Source organism: Gobio gobio (assembly GCF_949357685.1).
Source record: "Gobio gobio genome assembly, chromosome: 13".
Taxonomy (NCBI): domain Eukaryota; kingdom Metazoa; phylum Chordata; class Actinopteri; order Cypriniformes; family Gobionidae; genus Gobio; species Gobio gobio.
Window position 1 is genome coordinate 21,781,343 of NC_137106.1, and position 18,680 is coordinate 21,800,022.

Consider the following 18,680-nt stretch of genomic DNA (forward strand, 5'->3'; position numbering starts at 1 on the left):
AATGCATCGAATAAGTCTCCTGATAGTGTGATGTTAGTGGTATTCGTAATTTTTGTACATATTTTTAAAATATAAAAAATTAAAGTGTGTAAATATATATATATATATATATATATATATATATATATACATAATTTTTTTTTATATATTTAAAATATTTACAAAAATTACAAATAACACTTTATATTATATATTTATACAGCATTATATTTATATATATATAGAAGATGATTATAGATAGAAATTAATGGATGCCAAATATAAATATATTATCCTATTTTTTTTAGATCATTTAATGACCACTTCTTGCATGCATGTGCCACCCTAAACGCCTTTTCTGAAAAGCATGTGTTTCCCTCAGACCAAATTTGGAAGAGTCTAAATCTTTGTAGCTGTGTATGCTGGGAAAGTATAATTATAAACTGGCTTTCGAGACTTTGAGTTTATTCCAAGTCTAGTGAACAAATAAATAAAACAGGAGTTCAGTTTATAAAAATCTGGTTTAGTAACTGTCAACCAATGTTTAGACTACTCGCTCAGAACTTAAACAGACTTAGAAACAACCACATTTCTTTATTATGTACCAGAAGGTGCTTCAGGCTGAAAGACAGCTTTATAGTCATTAAAGACATCTCCCCTGTAGCTCCACAAGATGACCATTAGACTTTTCACACTTGACATATTAACCCAGAGCCATTTTTAAGTCTGTGCTAATGAAATCCTGGGTTGTCTTGTTCCATGTGTCACACTGTACACTTTAAACGAAAACTTTTGTCATCATTTACTCACCCTCAAGTTGTTCCAAACCTGTTTCTTTCTTCTATTGAACAAAAAAGAAGATATTTTGAAAACAGTTGGTAACCAGTGAAAAAATACTATGGAAGTCAATGGCTACCATCAATGGTTACCGACATTCTTCAAAAATATATTATTTTGTGTTTAACAGAAGAAAGAAACTCATACAGGTTAGGAACAATTGTGGGTGAGTAAATGATGATCATTTTTTGTTGTTGTTGTTGGACGAACTATCCATTTAAAAGTGGTTAAAAGAAGTGCTAACCCCTAAAATTGCAAATGTAAAATGTTATCCAGGTTTAAAAGTGGCTTCAGCCAGGTTGAATTAGACTTAGACCTGCACAAATTTCCACGCTATGCTGTTAACCAGCAAAGCTTGGCTGTGAAACTGATTGACAGGGGAAGTCTTGATAAGATATTTAAGGGGGCTATGGGGAGACCAGCATCCAAAACACAACATACATAGGTGAATAACTATGCTGATCTTTTCAGCAGTGAGTATATCCAAATTGCCACAATCCATGCATCCGAAATCAGTAAGGACTACATTTGAGTAAAAATTACTGTTAAAAAGGTATGTTCTATGTAGTATAAATGTAAGTAATGAAATCCGGACATATATGCACCATGTCGCCATTGTCATGTGACTTACAGAGGTTTCACTTTCATTCACAATTCCTCTCCCGTGGCCTCATGGGATAGTAAAGTGTCCTTCAGATGCGCCCTTCATGCCAGAAGTATATCATCCTGGTACTTTTCACATAGTGCTTTATGAACTTATGAATTCGGACATACTACTCTTTTCACACACTATTTATGCTTACTATATAGTAGGGTAACAAGGCATATGTCTCGAACTATTGCTCTGCAAATAACCTCTGCATATAGGCCTACTGAGGAAAGAAAGACTAATAATGCTTGCCTGACAGGGAAAAGCAAAACAAAAATCTAACATTTTAAAAGAATCATATCATTGTCTTTGGGTGGGCTCTTGACTCAGCCCAAAAAGCAGCCACTTTGTAACTTCCTACTCACACCCTAGAAACCAGCCACACACACTATAACAACCATATAGTAGCATCATGGCCCAGCCAAATGTCAGCACCAGAATATTGTAGATAGACACTGGGGTGCGATCTTTGGACTCATGGCACCATACAGAGGCAAATCCAACATTATGATGGCACCACTCAGCTTTTCTTCAAATATTTTGCTACTATAACTGAGGAATTTCTTTCCTTGTTATTATATATATTATAGGCCTACTTGTTTAGTGAAACTCGGTCTGAGAGCAACAGTTGTTTGTTTGCTTCATTTCGCCTCTAGTGGGTCCAAAGTAGTACAGCAGTGGTTTGGTCATTTGAAGTAGGCGGGGAAACGCGAGTGATGCTGCCCATAGAGACCCCCCTTCCCCTCCCTCTCGCGCTCTCCAGCCCCGTGGCCCGAGTCTCTGCTCCTGCGTAAGGATCCCGCTTTGTTGAGAAGGTGTTTCTAAACACGCGGGTGAATCTGAACGAGATCCCTCACACCGCAACGTGGAACGCGGCTTCATAAAATTATGTGCACTGTCTCTTTAAGATCTCTTCACTAGTCCGCTTCGTATTGATCAATCCACCATTTTCCAGCGCACAGCACTCAGCGGCGGCGGCGGCGGAGAGAGAAAGCCCTACCTGGAGACGCCAGGCAGGACCGGGGGCAGTCATGGCAGCCAACATGTACCGGGTCGGAGGTAAGAGATCATGCTGGGTAAAAAAATATCGTGCCCTTTTGTGTGTGTCGCTCTCATGCCTTTTCGCAACAGGGCTTAGCAGTTTTAGGTTTGTCCTTCCTCTTTTATTTTTTAAAGTACTGTAGGACTACAGTGAGAGGATGATGATGGTGATTGCGAGCAGCGAGATGAAGAGGAACACTCTCGTTTCGGGACCCCGATAATGTTTTTTTTTACTACTAACTGGCGCTACATTTATTGCCGTTAGCATGATGTAGCGCGTGCGAGTGTCATTGAGTGTTAGTAAAAAGCGGGTAACTCTTAAATGTACACAGAAGAGAAGCGTTTGATTTTTTTTTTTTTTTTTTAAAGTTAAAGATTGAGCAGCACGCCCCACTTAAGACTCTCTGACGGGTCAGAAACACTCTGTTTTAATGAGAGAGAATAGTACAATGTCAAATCTTTCTCTTGCAATTCACTTTTTAGCTATCTTGAATGGAATAGATGAAGTGAGAAAGTTTTGGCACATAAACTTTAAGCCATTAGATTGAGTCCTGTGTTCATGAATAAGCTATGTTAAGTGTAGATATAAAATAATGCTTTATGTCAAAGAATGAACTAAATTAAGATGTATATTGGCATACCAAATTGGTTTGTTTTCGTAAAGAAAGAAGATGACAATAATGCACTGCTGTTTTCTGTTTTTATATGGGGTTCACAATTCTCTGTAATTAACACAATTATCTATTCTGACTGAAGCTCAGGTAACAATTTAAAGGAACGGTTCCTTCATAAATGAAAATTCTGCCACTTACTCACTTCATGATGTTTTAAAACCTATATGACTTTTTACATTTTCCGCAGAACACAAAAGGAGATGGTTAGGCAGAATGACAGCCTCAGTCACCATTCACTTTCATTAGTTTTTCCCATACAATGAAAGTGAATGGTGACTGAGGCTGTCATTGTGCCTAACATCTCCTTTTGTGTTCTGCGAAAGAAAGTCATACAGGTTTGAAACATCATGAGGGGGAGTAAATGATGCCAGAAGTTTCATTTTGGGTTATCCCTTCCAGTGATTGCATTTGGCTCAGGAACTGATTCCCTGTTGGTATCAATTATCCATTAGGATCCCGGCTATGCTAATTTAGGGAGAGTGAATGTGTGCTTACAGTGTCCAATGTGTAATTATTGGTATAATGAGAGTATTTGGCTTGGGAAGTTTACTCTTGAGGCAGGGGAGTTGATGAACTTGGTCTAACCTGAAGAAAAGGTGATCTTTGATCAGGAGCGTTATGCTTGAATTTACACATTCTGGTTTAACATGAGAATATCTGATCGACACTTCTCAGATTCTTCTTTTCTGTCTAGATGTTTCTAGTGTTTAAACCTTTTTCTGATGTCTGAAGTATATATACTGTAAACAGTTAGTGTTCAGATGAGCTGTAGTAATTTCTTCCACAGTTTTTACCAGCTTTTAAAGGGACCGTTCACCCACAAATGAAATGATTCTAATGTTGTTCCAAACCCATAAGACTTTGATTCATCTGCGGAATACAAATGAGGATTCACTTATTACATAATTTTTTGTCCATTGAAGGTCCACATAACCAAAAATTTGACACTTTAAAATGTTTATAAAGACATTGTAAATCTAATCAAATGGTTTAATCCAAGTCTTCTGAAGAGACACTATCACTTTATAAGATGATAAATATACTGATCAACACGTCTGCATGGAGCACATCAAATTTGGTCAACACAAAAGCTCAACTGTACTTGCTTGAAGTGCAAAACTCATTTTGAACTATTATTTTAAGAAGTTTTCAACTTTCATCAAGTTTTAGTTTTGACGCATGCATTAATGTGACAAAGTCAGCACACCACTTTTTTTAAACGGTCAAATAATTCATTCGGTTTCACATAGTATTTAGAAAAAGATGGGCAGGATTGGATCTATAATACTCAGTATGCAGTTAGCAGGTTCTGAACAGTCACTCACTGGATATCCTGTACGGAGCGTTCAGCACTTTAAGATCGTTGCGTAAATATCTGTTACTCTGTTACACGCTCCACCCAGTGTTTGCAACATCTTTGGCTGCTGAGGCTGAAAATGGCCCCAGGCACTTCATCCAGCAGAGAGTCTCCAAGGGCCTCCATACCTCTGGCTACTGCATCACCTGATACATATCGACGACATCTACGCTCTCTCTCCATTTCTCTTTTACTCTCATCGGTCTAGAGTGGACCAAAAGAAGCACATTGACCAACCTCGGACTGGAATGAAGCCAGTTTTGCACAATTTTACACCTCCATTTTCAGACCTCTGCTGTGCACCCTATACACAATCGCACTAATAGCTGATTGCTGAAATGCGCCATAACTATCATTTGGATCTCATTAAAGCACCCCAAACACCTTCTTCGGAATTCTCCTGATAGCTCCAATACAATCATCGTTTTCCTTTGAGTGGATATTGGGGTATTGAATTTGGATGTGGAGCCATAATGGTTTTAACAATGCCCTGTGAGGGAGAAACAAAGCTTTAGCGTTTTCTTCCTCCTTTGTCCTCCCTCACACTTGATGGAGAAGGTAGTCAGCCTGAATTCTCTCTCATTGAGCTAACGGCTTTTCTCTGGCTCTCTTTTCTTCTCCCAGAAGGGAGGCTTCTCCTAGACTCCAGCGTAGAATAAATGTGCCAAGAAAATCAGAGGGAAAAAAAATTCAAAACAGACCACCATGAACAGCCAGAGAAATGATGGAAATTGACTGAATTGCATTGCAATTGGTGGCACGTTGAACTTGGCTATCGTAGGGATGTGTCAGGTTTAGTGGGGAGCCATGAATGAGAAAAATAAGCCAATGGACATGGCGCAGTGAGCAGAGATGTATGGCATTTGGGAAGCTTTGCCAGGTGTCTGCTGTCTCTAATATGTGTCCGGTCTTTTCGGGTGTTCGCCCTGCAGTTGGTCTTGGGAGTACTTGATGTATGATACCACAAAGTAAGCAAATTCAAAATTGTTCTGTCTGGTACAATATCCGTAGCTTATGTACATGGTACATTTTAAAAATGCATTTTGTTCTCCACCCGCCTTGGAGAAAATGCAGTTGCTTAAACATTTTGTTTATGCTGAAGCGAGCCTAGTAGAATCTTCTGTAAATCACCGGCCAGGAATCTGTGCCTGTGGAACTTTAATGCTATTTCATGCATTCTGGCTTATTTACACGGTTAAAGAGTTGGATTCATATGCTAAACATGGCCAAAATTAAAAAAAAATTGTTGGACGTATAATGGAGTATTTTTGTGCCAAATACACTCCTTCAGGATTCGGACAAGTTTCGGAAAGTATGAGAGTATGGCCCTGTATGACATCATAAAGGGCGGAATTCCTTGAATGGGCACTTCTCCCGGATGAGTGCGTGCGCACATCAACCAGAGCAAGAGCATGTCCATTGACAAGCTTCTTTCGGGTTACAGAAGCCATTGGCAGAACTGTCATTTTGTTTTTAGACCACGAAATTAACAATGTCACTAAAGAAGTGTGAGTGAAAGATAACCTTGTTCAGCTTCCCAATAACCCAGCGTTATGGTAACAATGGATGCAGTTTGTTTTTCTGGAGCAGCAATGGAGTTCTGCAAGTGTGTTTGTTTGTTCCCGGTCATGAGTCGAAACCGCAGGCGGTGAGTGAAACGGCATCAAATGCCTTTGTTTTGTTGGCAATCGGTGCGTAAGTGCATATAATGTAAACAACACAAGCGTACAGTGAATCACAAGTTATCCATGGATAATGCGATGATGTATTGTTTGTGTGTGTGCGTGCATAAGCGCCATTCCACGAGTACGGCTGTTTTCAGAAAGAATTTGTACAGGGTATCTGTCTTTTATAAATATGATAAAACTAAAGACTCTTCGGAGATATGAAGGATGCAATACTACTCTATAGTTACTCAAGATTAACATGAGATTCTCAGTTTTGTACCCTTTAAAAGATGTAAGAGAAATGCAGTGACTTGAATACACCTTTCCTACGATGAGCATGTTTTTAATTTCTGAAGTTATTTGATATTGTTTGGAGATCAGAATATCAGGGTGATATGACAATTCTGATATCATAATGACAATAAGAGCCTCATTAAAATAATTAAATTCTTAAAAATAACTTGTTTGGTATAGTCTCTTATTACTATTATTTCTAATATTAAATTTGATTAAAGTTCCGCTATTATGCTTTTTCGAATATTGCCTTTCATGCTGTGTGTGTATAGCTGTTTGTGAATGTAAAAGCTCTGCAAAGTTTTAAAGATCAAAGTGCACAACAAATAAAGGTTGTCTCCTAAAAAAAAAATAGTTCCTGAACTGCTGAAACGATTCGTCAGCAATTCCTGTTACATATCTACGTAATATTGTAACTAGGGCTGCAGCTATCAATTCTTTTTGTAATCGATTAATCTAGCACTTAATCGATCGATTAATCGGATTAAAAATGTTTTGTTTTTAAACAACCAAAACAATTAATGCATAACGAAAATGAAGAGGAAAAGCAATTTAATTTATTAATATGCACAACAGGTTTCAATCGCGTCACAACATCACGTCCCGGTGTATACAGTGAATGCATGCTGAAATGATTGTTGAGTGGCTACATAAATGTTTAAGCATATGTGATGCATTGCCGCGATTGGTCTGACTGGCGCGTGAGAGACGTGTGTGCGCGCGCGTGTGTGTGTGTGTGTGTGTGTGTGTGTGTTTGTTTGTGAAGGGGTTCTTTATGCTAAACTCTCTTGCAATTGAATGTGAATACGTTTACTACTTAAAAACATCAAAGCTAAACATCATATCTAGTCAAACCGCATCACGACATGGCTATAAATACAGTATGGGATTAAAATCAGCGAACATCAATGTATAGGCTTGGGCTACGTTACCATTGAAGTCATACTGCTGTGGAATGCCAGGTCTACTTTGCAGTAGACACATTGCACCTTGTTCTCTTCTTTTTTAAGAATATAATGATCCCAAACTTTAGACATTCTCTGCCGTTTATGGACATCTTTACTCTCCGCCATCGCGCCGAATAAATTAAAAATGTATCACGCGCTATGGTGTGCTTCCTGAACATTGAACAACGGTCCGTGTGAATCAGATCCCTGCGCTTATAGTGCGCGTCATAGGAATTTAACGAGGCTTCGAGGCAGAGTTTTTGCCTCAAGGAATTTTTGTAATCAAGTTAATCGAGTAACTCGATGAATCGTTTCAGCCCTAAATGTAACAAATTTGCCTAATGGTCTTATCTGGCTGCCCACGCGTGACATCTACTTTGTACACTGTAGTTGCAGCTGAGAACTGAAAGAGTTTGGTTCTTGTTGTTGGCATATCGAGAAAATTCAATGTTCTCCATATTGTTGTCAAAAGTACAGACCGCGATACCAAGCCGGTACTGAAATTTTAAAAAATGTGATGCTTTGAGCGCTGTTGAGCTGGAATCGTAAACACCACCTGAGCCATTGTGCTCACACGCTCATCAGATGTGTCTGTGATTGGCTATAATGATCAACATACGGGAGCATTTGAAAGCACATGGAAGTGTTTGAAAGTGTTTTGAAGGCGGGAACGTTTGAAAGCACAAGCAGGCGTCGACCAGCGGCCCGGTAGGCTGATAGGCGACTGCATTCAAACGCTCCTGTGTGTATTTGTGTAAGCGCATCATTGATGTATATTTATAACATGTTTTTGAAGCGCTGGTCATTGTAGCCAATCACAGACATATTTGATGAGCGTGTGAGTGCAATGGGCAATCAGAGGTTTTTACGATTCAAAGCGTCACATTTTTTACATTTCAGTACCGACTTGGTATCGCTGTCGGTACTTTTGACAACACTAGTTCAGCATTGCAAATCCACTTTGCATGCACTTCAAAAGGACTTGCGCTGGAATTGATACAGAAAAACAGATGGCGTTGTTCCTCTTCGAATCACTGCGTATCAAGCGCAGAGGAAACCTCTCGGGCTGATATGTGATATATGGTGATAGGCGTTTCTTTTCTGTCACACGTAAGCGGTAGATCTATCGCAACTGACTGGGTCGTCTGACCAATCAGAGCAGAGTAGGCTCGCAGAAAGCAGGGATTTAGAAAGACTGAGTCTTCAAATGAACTAATTTCAGACTCTGAAGGATGTGCAATGTATAATTTGAATAAATGTACTTTTTTTTTTTAATGACCTTGGATGCATGTAAACCTATTACCTCAAAAACAAAATTCGGAACCTTTAAAATAGCATAATAAGGGCACTTGTATTGCCTGACAAATCAAAGTCATATGGCCCAACCGACGTGTGGAAAAATAAAACAGGAAATGATATCATAGGCTCTAAAAATAAAAGGTAATAAACAGAATCAGTTAAGGGTGTTTGTGGAGTCTGGATTTTCCTACAGGTTGTAATATATGTCATATGGTTTGACTTCCCTCCCAAAATTTAATATTTATGAATTAATCATTTTATAATTTATTATTGTAATGCTTTTTCCATTAAAAAAAAACATTTGTAATGTTTTTTTGTATTACTTTTAGATTAAATTATGTGTTCAAGGTGTAAGTAAAGCATGTTATTATTTTTTTACCTGATGGTTACATCACATGACAATTTTTAGAATGATTGTTGTTGTTTTTTTTAATATATGAAACCTACATTAATTCAAAGATTACATTTGTAAGAAAATGGCACATTTAAACCTACTTTTCTTTTCTTTATAGTGGGGACTTGTACTTGTCAATGACCCATAAAGCTCAAGAGATTTCCGTAGAATTGGACATGCTCGTTGTCTAAAAAGTTCTACTTATGATTGATGCTAATTGCTAGTTTGAATATGTAAATTGATTATCCATTTCACAGAATAATTCTGATCTTACCTTAAAATCACAGCGGAAGATAGAGAAAAAAAGCTCCTATATTCTTCCTGGGCTTTTTGGTATTCCAGATGATACAAAGCAAGACAACAGTGATTGTAGTTCTGTAATCTTTAAATACAGGTAATCATGGCATTACAGAAACTGCAAGTTGTTTTTGCCGAGCAAAGCATCAGTCCATTCTGCTCTGAGCGCTGCGGAGTCTTGAAGCACCTCCCCAGGAGCAGTTGTCTCTCTAGTACAGTTGTGTGATTGACAGTTAAAACAGCAACATTATCATTTATTCAATAGTTCCTCAGCTGGCAGAGACTCTATAATGAGATGAGTGGAATGAAGTTGTTTCTGAGAAGATGCTCAGAGGATTAGCTAACTAACCAGTTTCTGCCATTACTTTCGCAGTAGCTTTATTTTATGATAAAATGTTTAAATCGTATTGATTTGACCCGTGATCCATTGTCACTAAAAATGCCTGCAAGTTCCTGCTGCGTTCTTAGCAAACCTATTCTGCCGTTTTCATCCATTGCTCATTATGCTTATTGTGCCCTGACAGTGTTTGCTCCTGTCTTATTTCATGACCTTACCAAACTCAATAGTACGTAGTTTCTGTCCGAATGACTGTGATGACAAACAATACATTTAAGCTTTCTATTTTTGACTCGTCGCACTGGCATGGTCCACCAACAGTGAAATCTAATTGTTCCAAATCATGCCAGTCAAAATTGATCCCATTTACTTAGTTTCTACTGCACATGATTTATCAGTGCATGTTTTTCCAATGAAATGAAACGCTGCTGTGCTTTTCTTTTTGGCCATTGTCAACCACTTTTTTTTCACCAAACAGCTATCTAGGCTGTTATTTGGAAATTCAAGCCTTTTAAAATCTTGCCAGAAGTTAATATTATTGTAATTTAACCCCAGTAAATGTAATAACGGCTATATCAAAATTGGCAAATAATGATAAATGTACATTTTATTAATAAGATTTGAAACTCCACATTGAACCATTGGGTTACTTGAAATGCACCTCACAGTTGAGCTTGAACTTCAGCCTCCATGTTCCAGTGAAAAATCCTCAAATTGATGCTGGCGATGTTTCATGCTCATTCATGTTTGGCTTTATTGTGGAGTGGAAGACCAGTTTTTACAATCCAAAAAATGACCAATGAATAAAATTAAAATCAATAATTTTATTTCTCTTTGAAATATCTCTTTTCAGTTAAAGTGAACGGCAATGAATCCCATTTGATGTTGACTTTAAACATCTTTTTTTGTTGCTTCATGCTGCTTTTTTGCTTCTAGCGTGGATGAAAAGTGATTTGCTACTGAATGCTTGTCACATAGTGGACATTGTGTCAGGGTTTTTGAGTTTAAATGAAGGTGGGACAATTACAGACCCTGCAATTTCTTACACAAAGACCACAGATCACGTCTGAGACAGAGACATAAACACAAACATCACTGCAGAAATCTATTGCTAAAAATTACAATTACAATTTTATCATTTATGAATAAAGTAAAATAGAAAGTGAATAAATAAAATTTACAAATATAATATATATATATATATATAAAAAAAACTCTACTCCTCAAAGAATCCTGAATTTTTTTTTATCAGTTTCCACAAGAAAGCAGCACAACTGTTTTCAACATTGATAATAATAACACATGTTTCTTGAGCAGCAAATCAACATATTAGAGTTATGAAGAATCATGTGACACCGAAGACTGGACTAATGATGCTGAAAATTCAGCTTTGCCATCACAGGAATATATGAGATTTTAAATTGAATTCAGATTTTAAAAAGTGTTATTTTAATTTTACTGGTTTTATTTGATCAAATACATGCAGACTTGGTGAGCATTCAAGACTTAAAAAAACATTTAAAAAAATCGTATCAACTCCAAACATCAGCCTAGCTAAAATCTGACCATTGTGACCAGTCCCTACTATATTATATAAAGTGAACCATATAGAGTGCATCATGATCTTTGTCTTTGAGTTCAGCAGGTTTAACTTAAGTGTCCGGAGTGATCCGGCCCACCACTGTTTTTTTTCCTAGGTGGAAAGACACACACTGGTTCCATATTGTTGGAGAAGGTGTTGTATAACTCGAATCCCTGAGCCGGAGGCAGAGAGCAAGAATAACCTAAGAGCTGCACTAATGCTCTGTGTATGTGTTTGGCGCATAAGCTTGAATTAACTGGCATTGCCATAGTAACGGATGTCTCGTGGGTCCCGGTCTGATTGTCCTAAGACAGGGATTGAATGGCCTCTGTACACTCCGAGGACCTGTGCAGGCTGGGGTCTCCTGCAGCGACTGGGTCACGGAGACCTCTTCCTCTGAGTTGAGCTCAGGGCAGCTTACACTTCCTGAAGTCCAGCCTGATTGCATGTGGGCCTGTCGTGGGCCAGAAGTTTATATGTTATATGTCCTATGTTACTTTTTTTTTTTTTTTATGTTCATCGCAAGTTTGTCCCTTTTAAACATTTTTTTTTTTTTTTTTGTGTATCTTTTTATTTTTATGTTGGCTTGTTCATTGTATCTCACACTCTTTGCCTGTCTCTCTTCACTCAACTTCCTCTGGCCTGGTTAGATTCCCTGCACTTAACTCTCTCCCGCTTTCTTTCTTTCTGTCTGTCTTTCTTTCACCCTCAATCTCAGTAAGGCTCGGCAACATGCACGGATTGGATCACAGGAAATTTGACTGCACTGTGATGTCACAGTCTGTGTCGCTTGCTGATTGGTGGGGGGATGGGGGCACAGCATTCGCTGTAGGTACAGGCAGGCAGAGATGGCAGGAGGGCTGGCAGAAGCTGTGAGAGACAGCAGTGATGCATCCAGGTCTTCTGTATGCTCCTCTTCGTTCTCCTCCTGGTTCTGTGTGAGGCTCTGACTCCATGTAGGGTTTTGCACTGGCCCGGAAGGCCTCTGGTAGAACTTGTACTCATTAAATAAGCAGAAAAGAGGTGCGGCCCTAGTCTTACTCATACACACACACACTGATAGATATAGTCAAACACACATGGCTGAATGAGTCTCAGATGGAGTGGAGTATTCAGGACTGTGTATGTCATGGGTCCACATTATATACATTCAGGGTTTTTAGATTTCAAAGTTCTCGAGGTCCCAACACCTCAGTTACGTCACAGACTTAACCTGTGCACTTTAGGCAGCAAATTACATTTGTAATAGAGGTCGACCAATAGTGGATTTTAACGATAACTAGGTTGGACCGCACTGGCTGATAACAGATTAATCAACCGATAGTTTTTAAAATGGATACTGAATGAAAGCAAACAAGTAAAATAGTGCTGAACTTTATTACAGAAAAAAACAGGGAAAAAACTGTACTGAACCATGAAAATGTACTGTACTTTTTAAATGAAATATAAATATTAAATATATATTCATTATACCTTGATCATTTATGTTAGTTCATAGTGCCTTAATTAAAGTTAATAGAACCTGAACATTTTAAAATGTATTAGTAAATGTTAAAATTACCAATCTAACAAGGAACACTACTTCTATAGCATTTAGTGACCCTAAAGTTAGAAATGGCATTTTATTGTAAAGTTACCATTTCATATAAATCCTAACAGTACAATCCAATGGCTATCTTTAAAGGTGCCCTAGAATGAAAAATTGAATTAACCTTGGCATAGTTGAATTACAAGAGTTCAGTACATTGACATCACATACTGTGAGTCTCAAACACCATTGCTTCCTCCTTCTTACGTAAATCTCGCACTGTTAACGCAACAGTCGGGATCATTAATATGTACGCCCCCAACATTTGCATATGCCAGCACATGTTGAAGGCCAGGCGGAACTGCACAGCCGAATCATCGGAAGTTCTGCGAGGATAGCGAAAATGGCAGATCATGGAAATAAATGTTATGTTCCAGGCTGTGCAGGGGATGTGAGGACATTTCATACCCTTACCACGGAACAAAACTGTCAACAGGCATGGTTGATGTTTGAATAACATCCGGTTATAGATAAAGTTGTTCGTTTGCTCGGCCCATTTCACCACGGACCGTTTTTCTAACCTGGCTGTAGGGATGGCTCGATACCACAACTTTGGCTTTGGTACGGTACCACAATCTAATACCGAAGTAGCAATATTAAATCGATACCTTACAGGGTCTGTAATTTTGGTGTGGGTATTGAGCATAATTTTACTCACTCTCGAAGTTTGGAGTTTATGAGTGGGAAATTACCGCAAATGTTTATTATTAAATTAATCAACAAATATTATCACATCAAATCAGGCATTTGGAAGCTTTCTTGTGAGAAGTAATTTCAGCAATACTGCGCGTCTCCCTTCTCTAGCTCTCAAAATTTGCAAATTGTTTCTGGCTTCAAAAGACGAACTATATTCTAACTATATTCCAGCAAGCAGTAAGAAGTGATTTTATCCCAAAAAAACCTTTACTGTACAAACAACATATTTACGCACTACTCAGTGTGCCGTTTAGAGTTTGTGATTAAAAAAAATCATAAAGTGACGCATTACAATCATTAAAATATTTTCACAAAGCTAAAAAAAAGTTATGACTGCTGACGTTATGAGTTAACGTGTAAAGTTAATGTTATATGCTAGTTCACATGTAGGCTGAAGTTACAGTAATGACGTTACATTTTGCAGGTTCTTACTGAAAATAAAGACTAAATTTAACACTCAGAAGCGTCCATTTCCAATCTCAAAGCAATTGTTTGTTCCTCAAAATCTGCATCTTCGTCAGAAACAGGATCAAGCATATAAGATTGGATGCATAATCTCCCCATTTTCATGACGGACAGTATGGATGTGTTTCTGTCACTAAAGCTACTGAAATTAGCTGCGCAGTGAAACAGCCAATCAGAGCAGAACTCAACATTAATATTCATGACCCTTCCAAATAAGGCAAAAACAGACCATTTCATTCTAGGGACAATTTCTAGGGTTGTAAATGGACCTGTAAAACCGTATCTGGACATTTTTTGCCCTTAAATAAGTCACATACCCTCTATGTAGATTTCAGAACAATTAAAAATATTGTTTCAACTCATTCTAGGGCACCTTTAAATATATACACAAAGGCCATAGCATTGAAATTAGACACGTATGCAAATCAAAATAACAAAATATGTATTACAGTGATAAAAAAAGAACTGCAATCGAATGCATTCTGATTTGTTTGTTCCTGTGGGCTGCATGAACATATCAGTTTGCTTTCTCAACTCATTATCTTTAAATGTGCAACTTCGCTGGCTAACGAATGGATAAAAGTGACCAACCGGATATAAAACTATATTGCAATGCAATATATAATGCAAATATATAATGCAAATAGATGGTAACAATCATGACATTACAACTTTTGGGTCAGGCGTGTGCTTTTGTTACATTGTTTTAACCGCTTGAGGTATGTTAGCGTCCTCTTAGCCTCGACGGCAAACATACTGCTGTTCTTTATCTACTAACAGTATGTTAGTATCTAATGCAGCATCTAGTCAACAAATTACTTGATAATGATATGAAAACATGTACGGTAGTGTACTGTCACTGTTTCGTTGTGTATGTTTTAAATCCATTTCTGAAGACTCGCGTGTCAAAACAAACTCCATAAGGCGTCAGTGATGGTTTTTATTTTGCCTCTAGAGGCTGCTCCCGTACAGTATAATGACGGCAGACCCTTCTCAGCGCTCTTGTACTGTGTAATGACAGCGAACTCTTCTCATCCGCTCTAGCAACGGACGCAGCCTGGAAAAACTATTGGTTTGTATTTTTGGCGATAACCTATTGTTCCAGCAATCGGTTATTGATGCCGGTAAAACCCATCAATCACTTGACCTTTAATTCGTAATATTAACACATTTTACTGTTCAATCAATTTTATCATTTATAACTTGCTTGTTTTTTACCATCTTTAAAAAAAGGCCTCACTGTTTTGCTCTACACTTAGCTGTTTTGAATGCAAGAATGCGCCCCGTCCCCGTTTTAAGTTGAGAGTGTGCATCTCATCTTTTGAGAGAGAAGTGCAAGAGCTACAAATTTAAATAAATTGCATATATATTGTTTCAATATGCTTTTAAAATCCTGAACAGTACATGGACAATATCTCATCGAAATCTCTGCGTTATGTGTTTGGTTGTTTATTGTCAGTTGTAGTAGTACATGTTGTATACTGTGACATTAAATACATCTCTCTCAAAGTCGAAGTAAAGTGCTACAGACCATCCAGCATACACTTCTTGGTAGAAGAAAAAACAACAAACAGGAGCATACAGGAACCTCCCAGTTTTTCCAAGACAACATTAGGTCATCAAGAACCAAAGTCACATCCTGTCTCTTTGCAGCCACTGGTGCCATAGACAGAACTTATTTGAACAGGACATATGAAGGGCCAGCACTGTGTTCTCTCCAGGCCTGACTGTACAAGTGATAAAAGCTATCTATTACATTTCAATCTAAGTTTCATCTTAATCAGCTGTGACTACAACGAGTGGTTGCTTGTCGGTTGTTTGGTGTCTTTTTCTTTGGCCGTAAGCTGGGCAGCCCGCCCACCATAAAATGTCATTGGACTAAAATCCTGCTTCACATAATACAACAATAAACTAAAAATAATCAAATTTTGTTGTATTGTTTTACCTTGAAGTTGTGTTATGTTGCATGTTTAATGTAGTATTTTAATCTCTTTTCATATAGAACCTCTCAAATTTGTAAAAAAAACTTGATACTTTGCGACACTACATCTGTTAAAGATACCGTTATCAGAGCTGTGGTTAAGTGATTAACCTGACATGTGATCTGACATATAAATGCTGCTCATATGGACATTGTTAATTCGAATCTGACTTGCGTCTACCATGCCATCTCTCTCTGCTCCAAAGGGTAGTGGGAGGATGATGTACACTATAAAAATTATTTTATAATAAATAAACCAAATATTATTGAATGTTATTTGCCGTGTCTTTGTAATTGTTTTCACACCAAGTTTTATTTTAGTGTATTCTTTCAAAATCAAAGTTTGTAGCTCTCTGCCTTCAGGCTTGAAGTTTAGTCCCACTTGATTTTTGCCCTTTAAATTCTCGAAAAAATCGTCCATTTTGATATATTAGTAAACAGACTTCTCTATGAAACAGGAACTGTAGTCTCACATGGCTGTGTTACCAAACACTGAGTTTTCAAACGTGTTTTTGCCAGACTTAGTGTTCATGTACCCCCACCCCCCCAAACCATGGGATTACTGTTGTTGTTGTGTGTGTGTGTGTGTGTGTGTGTGTGTGTGTGTGTTTATGCCGTCTGCTGTAAGCGCTGTGTAGTCTGCCAGAGGTCCTGGCGCGCACAGGGTTAAGACCAGGCACCCCACCAAGCCTGAGGCCTGCGGGGGACGTCCCACAGAGCCGTAAGCCTGCACAGAGCCCACACGCCCTGGAGCAAGGCCAACAGCACACGCACAGAACACAAACACACACACAAATACATCAGGAAAGGAGGGTTGACATAAGAAAGACTGAGAGAATCGGTAGGAGGGTCACTGACATAAAAGCGGGGCTATGATCATTTCAAAAATCTAGTTTAAAACGCATGTGCCAAGGTCTTTGGAATGATGATTTCATAAATGCTGTACCATTTTTAAGAAAAGCTTCAATTTAATGACACAAAGGGATAGTTTACCCCAAAATGAAAATTAGACCATGATTTACTCACCCTCAAGTCATCCTAGGTGTATATGACATTCTTCTTTCAGACGAATAAAATCGGAGTTATATTAAAAATGGCTCTTCTTAGCTTTGTAATTGCAGTGACTTGTTGGGTCATTTTTGAAGTCCATTAAAAGGGCATCTGTCCACCATATAACTGCTCCACACGGCTCTGGGGGGTTAATAAAGGCCTTCTGAAGCGAAGTGGTGCGTTTGTGTAAGAAAAATATCCATATTTAAAATTTTATTGACTAAAATAACTAGCTTCTGGCTGTCAGCAGTATGCAAGTCGACTTGTGGTGAAAGAGTAACCCTTGACCCTTGAACCCTTGACGCATGCGTATTGATGAACGCAGAAGCGCAGAGGATAGAGCAAAACACCAGTCATGAAATAGAAGTCTAAAACGAGAATTTTTGAAGTGAAATGGTGGAGGATTTCGATATAAGAGAAGAGGCGCTTGAGTTTGTTGCCCAGCCCTATCCGAGAGAGGCGTCAAAGCCTGCGATGCTCCGATTGCATCGCGTCAGGGGTTACTCTTTCGCCGTAAGTCGACTTGCGTACCACTGACCGCCAGAAGCTAGTTATTTTAGTCTATAAAGTTTTAAATATGGATATTTTTCTTACACAAATGCATCGCTTCGCTTCAGAAGGACTTTATTAACCCCCTGGAGCCGTGTGGAGCAGTTATATGATGGATAGATGCACTTTTATGGACTTCAAAAATTACCCAACAGTCACTGCCATTATAAAGCTTGGAAGAGCCAGGACATTTTTAATAACTTAATATAATTTGATTCGTCTGAAAGAAGAATGTCATTATACACCTAGGATGACTTAAAAGTGAGAAAACCATGGTCTTAATTTTTCATTTTTGGGTGAACGATGCCTTTAATTTAATTTAATTTGAATGACTTTTCATGTTACTCAAGTAGACAGTAATACAATTTCCTTATGCCCTGAATACATGTGAGTGTGCTTTTTTAAAAATATTTACAATTTTTAATTGAATTGGTTTTAATTTTTCCAAGGTAAATTATTTATAAAAAAAATCATTGTTTTACATGCAATTATACAACCTGAACTAATCTTGCTTTGCATTTAAAAGTTCAAATTATCTACTATTTTAAGAGTTCTTGACCTTGACACACAGTCATGAGGGTCCACAGGGGTTCTCTCTGATATAATTTCCTGTTTTGTTAAATAGTTATTTTTTGCATGGCAGTTGTACCAGATGCTTTTTTTTGTTCTTAAAGGGCTAGTTCACCCTCATGTTGTCCCAACCTCTTTCGTTCATCTTGGAAACACCTGAAGATATTTAAAATTAAATAAATAAATATATATATATAAGCCTGAATTAAATCTGTTCATATAAGCAGTGATCGCGTCTCTTCAGAAAATTGACTAAACCGCTCAATTCATATGGATTAGTTTTACGATCTCTTTATGAACTTTTTGAAGGGTCAAAGTGGCAGTTAATACAGTGGAGGGACAGAAATATCTCAGATTTTATTCAAATATCTTTATCTGTGTTTCGAAGTTGAACAAAAGTCTTTTTTGGTTTGGAAAAGGTTTGGAA

The 18,680-nt window shown here is 38.0% G+C and overlaps 1 protein-coding gene across 1 annotated transcript in view; it reads left to right on the forward strand.

Annotated features, from left to right (window-relative positions):
* The first annotated feature begins 2,136 nt into the window (after window positions 1–2,136).
* The window catches only part of mta1 (metastasis associated 1), a 58,734-nt gene continuing 42,190 nt past the window's right edge, over window positions 2,137–18,680 (forward strand). The window contains exon 1 of the mRNA XM_079832674.1: window positions 2,137–2,524. Coding sequence (XP_079688800.1) covers window positions 2,497–2,524 — 28 coding nt within the window. The 5' untranslated portion in view covers window positions 2,137–2,496. The remainder of the gene's footprint in view (window positions 2,525–18,680) is intronic.